The 10554-nt window shown below is 43.7% G+C and overlaps 1 protein-coding gene across 2 annotated transcripts; it reads left to right on the top strand.

Moving 5' to 3' along the window:
- Positions 1–1051: 1051 nt before the first annotated feature.
- FPR2 (formyl peptide receptor 2) lies at positions 1052–8891 on the top strand. Of its 2 annotated transcripts, none has more exons than XM_047077513.1 (2): positions 1052–1155; positions 6729–8891. In XM_047077513.1, exon 2 carries the CDS (start codon positions 6740–6742, stop codon positions 7793–7795), a length of 1056 nt encoding a protein of 351 aa, XP_046933469.1. In that variant the 5' UTR covers positions 1052–1155; positions 6729–6739; the 3' UTR covers positions 7796–8891. The 2 variants fall into 2 exon arrangements, with proteins under 2 accessions (XP_046933469.1, XP_046933468.1); XM_047077512.1 differs by lacking the exon at positions 1052–1155 and adding an exon at positions 2284–2577.
- The last annotated feature ends 1663 nt before the right edge of the window (positions 8892–10554 follow it).

Below are 10554 nucleotides of genomic sequence, written 5' to 3'. Positions count from 1 at the left end.
TTAGGGTAGTGCTGATTAACTACTTACAAGCTAGTAGGGTTCCCACAGATTCCTTGGCTGTCCAGCTGTGCCTGGGAGTTGATACAGACCCTATTGTTCTTTATTTCATCTGAAATGACAAGATGGACACAGGCTTTGGTTGTTTTTGAGTCATAACCTTTACATAATAAACTGGTAAACACAAGCAAATTGCCTTCCTGAGTTTGTTGGGCCACGCTAGCAAATTATTGAACCTAAGGGGGTCACAGGAGCTCCTGATTTAGCTGGTCAGTCAGAAGTACAGGTGGCAAGCTGAGAAGTAGCATCTGAAATGGGGGCAGGCTTGTGGGACTGAGCCCTTTACTACACTTTTGGTATCATGAGTGCTACATGGGCAGGGGTGCCTGGGTGGTTCAGTCAGTTAAGTATCTGACTCTTGATCTCAGGGTCATGAGTTCAAGCCCCATTTTGGGCTCCATGCCAGGCATGGAGCCTACTTAAAAAATAAACTAAGGGCGCCTGGGTGGCGCAGTCGGTTAAGCGTCCGACTTCAGCCAGGTCACGATCTCGCGGTCCGTGAGTTCGAGCCCCGCGTCGGGCTGTGGGCTGATGGCCCAGAGCCTGGAGCCTGCTTCTGATTCTGTGTCTCCCTCTCTCTCTGCCCCTCCCCCGTTCATGCTCTGTCTCTCTCTGTCTCAAAAATAAATAAAACGTTAAAAAAAAGATTTAAAAATAAATAAATAAATAAACTAAAAAACAACAACAACAACAAAAAAACTGTTGTGTGAGTAGAGAAACAAGATTTTGACTATCTTCTATGCTTTGTATTGCTTGCCTTGAGTTCCTCTCATCTAATTGTTTCTTTCATTTTCTTGAATCCCTGAAGGAGAAAGGGAGGGCCTGGACGTCCAGATTCCTTGATTCTTGACATTTAGAGGGCTGAATTCCTGTCTCCCGCAGAAGGTTGGAGGTGAGGGGAATATTCAGACTTCTAAGAAGGGGATGCTGACAACACATCCAGGCTGCTTTCTGGAAACTGCAAGAAGCCTGGGTTTCTGTCACCTGATTGGTCCCAGCTCCACTGTCCCTCCCCCTTGTCCAATAAAGCATCTGCCGGAGTTGAGTCACTCTGCAGGAAGCCAGGAACTAGAGACAGAAAAAGGATCTCAGCTGGTGGTAAGTTGGGGGCTTGACAATTTCAAAACTTATTATTTGAACCTCTACCGTGTGGCAGATTCCTCCTAAGCCCTTAGGCCGGGCTGTCCAATACAGAATCCACTTGCCACATATGGTTGTTGAGCTCTTGCTAGGCCAAACCGCGATGTGCTGGGAAGTGTGAAACCAATGTTATATTCAAAGACTTAGCATGAAAAAAGAATGTAAAATATCTGATTGGTAACTTTTTTTTTTTTTAATATTTATTTTTGAGAGAGAGAAAGCACAGGCAGAGGAGGGGCAAGGAGAGACTGGGACAGAGGATCCAAAGCAGGCTCTGTGCTGACAGCACAGTGGGGCTCGAACCCACTCACCGTGAGATTATGACGCTCAACCAACTGAGCCACCCAGGAGCCCCCTGACTCATGACTCTTATATTGGTTACATTTTCAAATAATATTCTTTTGATATGTTGGCTTACATAGAATATATTATCAAAGTTAATATGTTATTATAATCAATTTACTTTGTAAAGAGAATGGTAACCCTCATATATGGCTCATATTTATGGCTTACATTTATGTTTCCATTGGAGAGCGTTACTCTAGAAGTATAACATTGAAAGAATTTGGTAGTCTTCTAGCATATATGCTAATGTGGAGATATTTAGAGTAGAAAATAAACACATGGATACACAGGAAAAATATCTGGTATAGCTCCTCTGCATTATGGGCCAGGTGGGGCCTCTGAACATGTTAGTATCTAAGCTTGGGCTGAATATTCAGTAAGAGCCAAATGTGGGAAGCCCGAAAGAGCATCGTAGGCAGAAGGAACAGAGGATCCAGAAGCCCTGAGATGGCAGTGAGCTCAGCATGTTGGAGGAATTGAAGGAATTCAATTTGGATGGAGCCCATTATGTAAGATCACAGTGAATGTATGAAGTACGATCCAGTGTGATGTTGTGATACATAGTAAGAAATATATGTCGGGTCTTCATCCTGTTTCTGGCACCAAGCTCCTAAAACCCTGGGAATTTCCTAAGTGATGAGAGCAATAGAGGTGTCTTTTGTTATGTTAATGAGTGATTTGGGGGAGGCACCTAAGGCTGGGGGCTGGTTGCCAGAACTTTCAGGTTCAGCCCCCTGACCTCCAGGGAGAGAAGAAGTGGTAGAAACTGAGTTCAATCCCCAGTTCAATCCCCAATCCTCATTAACCCCAATGAGTTAATCAGTCATGCCTATGTAATGAACACTCCATAAAACCCCAAAAGGACGCAGGGTTCAGAGAGCTTCCGGGTTGGTGAAAACATATGGAGATGCCTGGAGAGCGGCACACCTGGAGGGCCCATAGAAGCCTCGCGCCTTTGCCTCATACCTGGCCCTATGCATCTCTTCCAACTGGCTGTTCCTCAGTTACAACCTTTTCTAATCAACTGGTCATCTAGTACGTAAAATATTTCTCTGGGTTCTGGAAATCATTAAGTTTTGTGAGGAAGAGGTTATGGGAACCTCTGATTTACAGCCAGTCAGTCAGTCGCACAGGTACCCTGGGCTTGCAGCTGGTGTCTGATTTGGCCCAGGGGCAGGAGGGGCATCTTTTAGGACTGAACCTTTAACCGGTGTGATCTGACGGTGTCAGAACTGAGCTGAATTCTTGGAAATTGTTTGTTGGTGTGGGGACTCCCTCACACTTTGGAAATTGGGTCACAAAAGAAGGATAGACAGGGCAGATCCAACAGTGCTTGGTAAGCTTGAGTTAGGAGTTTGGAAACCACTGGAGGGTGTTGAACAGAATAATGTCATGATCTGTGTTTTTAAAAGGTCATATGGCCACTGTCTGGAGAATGGATGTTTTGGGGTGAGTGGGGGGAGGCATTCGGAACAGGAACAAGCTATTTTCAAGGTCAGTGGAAACATGCAGACCAGAAGAGGGGGCGTGGGCAAGGGCAGTGGAGATGGAAGTGATTCTGGGTGTGGATTCAGTTGCTTTGCAGACAGAATCTATAAACTTGGATTGCTTTGGGTGATAAGGCAAAGACAGCAAGGATACGATTTAGATTTGGAGCTTTAACAGCTGGGTGTTTACATTCCAAATAGATACAGGATACTGTGAGAGAGGCAGATTTGGGAGGATGGAATAGTTGAGTTTGGTTTGGGTAATGTCAGGTTTGGAGTGCCTATGGCATTCCCACAGGGAGGTGTCAGGAAGTCAGGTGGTTATATCAGGCTAGAGCTCTAAGGAGAAGCCAAGGCTGATGCCTTAGATGAGAAGTTTTCAGTATAGGTGCCCTGGGTTGGCTCAGCTGGTGGAGTGTGGGACTCTTGACCTCGGGGTTGTTGGGTGTGGAGATGACTTAAATAAAAAAAACCTAAAAAGAAAGTTATCAGTGTAGTATTATAAGCCATGAGACCAGATGATACTACCTATGGAAAGACTACATAGAGAGGATGGAGGGGAGCAGGTACAAACCCTGGGCTGCCCTAACATTGAAAGTGAAATTTAGAGGGGGCTCTTGGCTGGCTCAGTCAGTGGAGTGTGTGACTCTTGATCTCAGGGCTGTGACTTTAAACCCCATGTTGGGTATAGAGATTTCTTAAAAATGAAATCTTTAAAAAACAGAACAGGATGGTTTCTTTTTATTTTTAAATATTCATTTATTTGTTTATTTACTTATTAGGTTTATTTTTGAGAGTGTGGGGGAGGAGCAAAAGGAGAGGGGGACAGAGGATCTAAAGTAGGCTCTGTGCTGACAGCAGAGACCCCAACTCAGGGCTTGAATCCACAAACTGTGAGATCATGAGCTGAAGTTGGATGCTTAACCCATTGAGCCACCCAGGTGCCCCACTTATTTTTTAAAGTAAGCTTCACACCCAGCGTGGAGCCCAACATGGGGCTTGAACTCACGACCCTGAGATCAAGACCTGAGCTCAAAACCTGAGCTGAGATCAAGAGTCAGATGTTTGACCAACTGGGCCCCTTGGGTCCCCAGGATGGTTTCTTTTTATTTAAAAAAAAATTTTTTTTGAAGTTTATTTATTTTGAGAGAGAGAGAGAGTGAGAGCTGGGTAGGGGCAGAGAGAGAGGGGAGAGAGAATCCCAAGCACACTTTGCACTGTCAGCACAGAGCCTGATGCGGGGCTTGAATTCACGACCATGAATCCATGACCTGAGCCCAGATCAAGTCTGTTGCTTAACTGACTCAGCCACCCAGGAGCCCCTGGGATGGTTTCTTTGTAAGGGGAAGAGATAAGATAACATAATCTAATTTTAAGAAAATCTTGGGTTTTTGTTCTTGGTAAAAAAGAAAAAGGGATAATGCAGGAGGAAAGTTCTTGGGAAGGTGAGGTAGAGAGGGATCCAGAGCAAACATGGGAAGGTAGCCACTGGGATGAACGAGAACTCTACACTGACTGTAGCAGTGCAGGCAGATTGGAAGGTTTGGGGCAGGGAAGGCTAAAAAGTTCCAATGGTTACCATTTTCCCGTTAAAATATGAGGCAAAGGCATCAGATGAGCACACAGATGAGGAGGGGAGAGGCCAGGGAAAAGCAGACGGGAGGAAGTGGAACTACAACAGTTATTTCAAAACTTGGAAATGCAAATATGCTGGAGAAGTAGAGTCAGCAGACACACAAATGCTGAGCTGCCATATGAAATTCGGTCAGAAATCCAACTGTGCCCCTTAGTAATTGCGACACTGGACAAGTCACTTCCCCTGCCAGAGTCATGGCTTCCTTTTACGTTATGTGGTAATGATACTTCAGTTTTTTATTTTTTTTTAAGTTTATTTATTTATTTTGAGAGAGAGCAAGGTAGGGGCAGAGAGACAGGGAGAGAGAGCGAATCCCAAGCAGGCTCCGCGATCACAGAGCCCGATGTTCGGCTCAAGCTCACAAACAGCGAGATCATGACCTGAGCAGAAGTCAACAGTGGGACGCTTAATTGACTGAGCCACCCAAGCGCCCCAATGATGTGGTAATCATACTTATCCAAAAGCAAGACTGTTGTAATTGGAGATCATAAAAGGTACAGTGACTGGCACATTTGAGGGGCTTACCAAATAGTAGTCATCATAATCCACTGGGGTATCGTCTGTGGTTTGCAGGTTCTGTGTCCCACACTGCAACCAGGGTGCAGCCCTAATTTTACAACTTTGGGGGCGCCTGGGTGGCGCAGTCGGTTAAGCGTCCGACTTCAGCCAGGTCACGATCTCGCGGTCCGTGAGTTCGAGCCCCGCGTCGGGCTCTGGGCTGATGGCTCAGAGCCTGGAGTCTGTTTCCGATTCTGTGTCTCCCTCTCTCTCTGCCCCTCCCCCGTTCATGCTCTGTCTCTCTCTGTCCCAAAAATAAATAAACGTTGAAAAAAAAATATATACCTAATTTTACAACTTTGTCTCACTGGCCTTTCCTCTCCTGTCATTGCACAATTGGCTTTCCCTGTTGCAGCAACATCATCCCTTCTGAGTGCCTTGTAGGGTGCTTAGTGAGTGGGTAGAGAGAACTTGACTCTGTTATGGAAGTATAGCAGGTGGAAGAAGGTTGAGAGGACAATTCTGGTGGAATCTGTCTGGTTGAGCTCAAATTCTGGCACACGTCAATCCTCAAACGCCATACACAAGGGTTGTGGTGAGGGCTACAGGAACTTTTGGCATATGGAAAATGCTCGCAAGTACTAGCTGCTACTGTTGTGAGCACTGTACTTGACCTGAACTTGAGATTCCATGATGCGTGGATGGCCCAGGACTAAGCCCCAGGGCACAGCATAGAGCCTGGGGAAAACAGAAAGTTCCCATCTGTTAGACTCACTTGGTCTTGCCTGAAAGACTTCCATGTCCGCTCTCAACTAACCCTCACCTGAAAATCAGTCTCCTCCATAAAATGGCCTCTATTCTGTGGAGGAGCAAACTGAAGCTCAAAGAGATGTCACCAAGAACCCACTGGGCAGGTGTCAGATGAGAATACAGACTGACCTCCCCCCAGAGCCCAACACTCTTCATACTGTTAACAGTGGCTCTCAACTGGGAGTGATTCTCCCCCACCCACCCACCCAGGGGACATTTGATAACGTCTGTAGATACTTTTGCATGTCACAACTGGGGGTGGGGCTGCTAGATGGGGGCCAGGGATGTTGCTAAAACATTGTACAATGTACAGGAAAGTCTTCCACAGCTAAGCATTTATCCAGTTCCAAATGTTCAATGGTGCCAAGGCTGAGAAACTCTGCATGACATTAAGCAATGTGCCTCCTCTGCTGACTCTGAGTCTAGCGCTTCCCTCACTAAGCTGTAACTGGCTCCTAATCAATTTCTCTTATCTATTCACCCTCGGTGTAGTTTTCTGCTAGTAAACAGGAGCCTTGTAATCCTCTTGGCTAAGCAATCAGCCTGATAGGTGGAATGCATATGAATTATTATGGGAATATGGAGAACTATTCTTTCCCAAAGTAATAGCCAAAAGAGTGTCAATTTTATAGTATAACCGGCCAAGTTTCAGTAGAGTGGGGGTCCTACTTGGAGTGGTAGTTGATGTTGTCCATGAATAGGGAGGCTGTAAGATGGTTCATGGATTGGAAATGGCCATTGTTGAAATGTTTCAGGTGTGTGCAAGATGGAAACCAACCTCTCCATCACTCCGAATGAATATGAAGAGATACTCCACGAGTCTGCTGGCTACACTGTTCTGTGGATCCTATCACTGGTGGTGCTTGGGATCACCTTTGTCCTTGGCATCCTGGGCAATGGGCTTGTGATCTGGGTGGCTGGATTCCGGATGGCACGCAGTGTCACCACCATCTGTTACCTGAACTTGGCCTTGGCCGACTTCTCTTTCACTGCCACTCTGCCATTTCTCATTGTCTCAATGGCCATGAAAGAACGGTGGCCTTTTGGCTGGTTCCTGTGTAAGGTAATTCACATTGTGGTGGACATCAACCTGTTTGGAAGTGTCTTCCTCATTGCTTTCATTGCCCTGGACCGCTGTATTTGTGTCTTGCATCCAGTCTGGGCCCAGAACCACCGCACTGTAAGTCTGGCTACAAAACTCATCATTGGACCCTGGATTTTTGCCCTAGTCCTTACCTTGCCAGTTTTCATCTTCTTGACTACAGTAAATGATGGAACAGGGAATATATACTGTACTTTCAACTTTGCACACTGGGGCAACAGTATTGAACAGAGGCTGAAGGTGGCTATCACCATGTTGACAATCAGAGGGATCATCCGGTTTATCATTGGCTTCAGTATGCCAATGTCCATTGTTGCTATCTGCTATGGGCTCATTGCTGCCAAGATACGTAAAAAAGGCATGATTAAATCCAGCCGTCCCTTAAGGGTCCTTACTGCTGTTGTGGCTTCCTTCTTTCTCTGTTGGTTCCCCTTTCAAATGGTTGCCCTTTTAAGCACAGTCTGGCTCAAACAGATACTGTTTGAGGGCAAGTACAAAATCCTTGATGTCCTGACTAATCCAACAAGCTCCCTGGCCTTCTTCAACAGCTGCCTCAATCCAATCCTTTACGTCTTCATGGGCCAAGACTTCCGAGAGAGACTGATCCACTCCCTGCCTGCCAGTCTGGAGAGGGCCCTTACTGAGGACTTATCCCAGACCAGTGACACAACAAACAAATCCACTTTACCTCATGAAGAAGCAGAGTTACAGGCAATGTGAGGGCAGCTGGGGGACATTTTTGAGCTCTGTATGCTCCTACCCTTCTCCCATTTCCAGCTCCATCTTACCTTGGGTCATACTGAGACACGCATCATGAAAGGAAAAAGTAACATAAGATGTCATTTTTGGATTTTGGGCCTCAGCTTCTTCCTCTGGATAAGTGGAGACTGTAAAGGGGTACAAGGGAGGAGAAGAGAAAGTGATGGGGAACTGGTAACGCTTAGATAAGAGGGTATGGTAAGGGGAAAACTTTAGTTATTTTACCATTAAGATGTTCGCCGTAGGTTTTATTTTAAGCTATTTTTAATAAGATTACAGGAATTTCTTTGTATTAATAGTTTACGAAGAGTTTTCTTCCTTTAAAAATCATGAATGGCTATAGAACTGTATCAAATGAATTTTATGCATATATGAAGATATTATTTTTATCCTTTTATTTACGCCATCATACATTACCTTGATTGATTTTTGCATGTGAAACTACCCTTGCGTTCCTAGAATAAACCAGGATTGGTCATGATGTATTTTGTCTAATTATAATTTACGTCACTAGATTTGTTTATAACTTATGCATTTATGTTTATGTAAAGATGGGTCTGTTATTTTCCTTTCCACTAATATCCTGGTCAGCTTTTGCACCAAACTTCTAATGGCCTCCTACACAGACTTGGGAAGTGATTTCTCTGACTATATTCTTTCATAAATGTTCAGAAATTCACCAGCGAAGACAGTTGGCCCTGGGTTTTCTTTCTGGGAAGGCTTTTAGTAACGAGTTCAATTTCTTTCATAGTTATGGGACTATTCAGATTTTCTATTTCCTCTTCCATCAATTTTGACAAACTGTGACTTTTAATGAATTTAGCCATTTCATCCAAACTGTCAAATCTATTGGCATGAAATGGTATAATAACTGTGTGTAGTACTTGGTATGCTTTCCTTTACATAATGAGAATGTAAGCTATCTGAAGGCAGGGATTTTGGTCCATATTGTTCACCAATGGATCCCCATACCATATGTGTAAAATAGTGCCCAACATGTGATAGACAGATACTCAATAAATATTGAATTGATGAATAAACAATGGTATCATCCAAATATCAAGTGAGAGCCTTTATTTTATTAAAAATTTTTTTAATGTTTTATTTATTTTTGAGAGAGAGAGACAGAGCATGATTAGGGGAGGGGCAGAGAGAGGGAGACACAGAATCTGAAGCAGGCTCCAGGCTCTGAGCTGTCAGCACAGAGCCCAGCATGGGGCTTGAACTTATGAACCATGAGATCATGACCTGAGCTGAAGTTGGACGCTTAACCGACTGAGCCACCCAGGCACCCCAAGTGAGAACCTTTAAAGCTAGCTAAAATGATCTCTGACCCTCATATCATTGCAGTTTACAAGATTTACAAATTCCCATGTGGCTTACATTTTTATGAATCTGGTTTTGAATTTCTACTTCAAGTAAAGCACTCTGACTGTTGCTTGGTGCTTCTGTTTTGACATAAATCAGTCTACAATAATACTCGGCTTTTTTTTTTTTTTTTTTTTGGCTTTCTGCAAATAATCACTTGCAAATAATCCATTACTGTGTAACATACTTTCCTGATGCATTGGCAAAAGAAAGAACTCAAAATAAATATTAGGTAGTCTTGTTATCAAAAGCCCTTCACCCAGGGGCTCCTGGGTGGCTCAGTCGGTTAAGCGTCCAACTTCGGCTCAGGTCATGATCTCATGGTTTGTGGGTTCAAGTCCCACATCGGGCTCTGTGCTGACAGCTCAGAGCCTGAAGCCTGCTTGGGATTCTGTGTCTCCCTCTCTCTCTGCCCCTCCCCTGCTCATGCTCTGTCTCTCTCTCTCTCAAAAATAAATAAACATTAAAAAAAATAAAAATAAAAAATCTTAAAAAAAAAAAAAAGATCCCTATACCCAGCAATCCCACATACCCTCAATTTTATATATTCATGTCAACAGCACATGTTTTCACAAATGGTCACTGTAGAATTGTTTACAACAGCCCCAAACTATAAACAACCCAAAAGTTCATTAACAGAATAAAGTTAGTAATAGTAAATTACTAATAGTAATAGTAAAGTAGTAATAGTAAATTACTCTTCAGCAATAAAATATTTAAAAACTACAACATGAATCTATCACATAGACAAAATAAAAAGACAACAGTATGTACAGCATTCCATTTATGTTTTCAAAATTTTTAGTTAATAAAGTTGAACTGTATTTTTATTTATTTATTTATTCTGAGAGAGAGGGGGCGAGCACAAGTGGAGGAGGGGCAGAGAGAGGAAGAGAGAGAATCCCAAGCAGACTCTGCACCATCAGTGCAGAGCTGGACACGGAGCTCAAATCCACAAACCATGAGCTCATGACCTGAGCCCAAATCAAGAGTCAGACACTTAAATGACTGAGCCACCCAGATGCCCCTAAACTATATAGTTTAGAGATACAGACCTATGCAGTAAAATTATGAAGGAAAGTGATGAATTGATTGCCATAATCAAGATAGTGGTTATATAATTGGAAGAAAGGAGAGAAACTGATCAGGAAAATGTATGTTGCAGCTGATGGCTTCTGGAATGCTGTGATCTCTACTGCTGGTGGTACATGGGGATTTCCTTTATGCAAATATGTTAATCTCCATGTTTATCTTCTATCTGTTTTTGCCCTTAGGTTTGTTATATTCCTTTTTTTTTTTTTTTTAACAGTTCAGGGAAATTCAGATCCCTTCTCCTTCATACCAGGAAAACT

This window comes from Lynx rufus, unplaced genomic scaffold (genome assembly GCF_022079265.1).
Source record: "Lynx rufus isolate CCGP_SWC_20201006 ecotype Redwood Valley unplaced genomic scaffold, mLynRuf1.p SCAF_16, whole genome shotgun sequence".
Taxonomy (NCBI): domain Eukaryota; kingdom Metazoa; phylum Chordata; class Mammalia; order Carnivora; family Felidae; genus Lynx; species Lynx rufus.
Note: the sequence above shows the minus strand (reverse complement) of the source record. Positions and strands in the feature narration are given on the sequence as shown.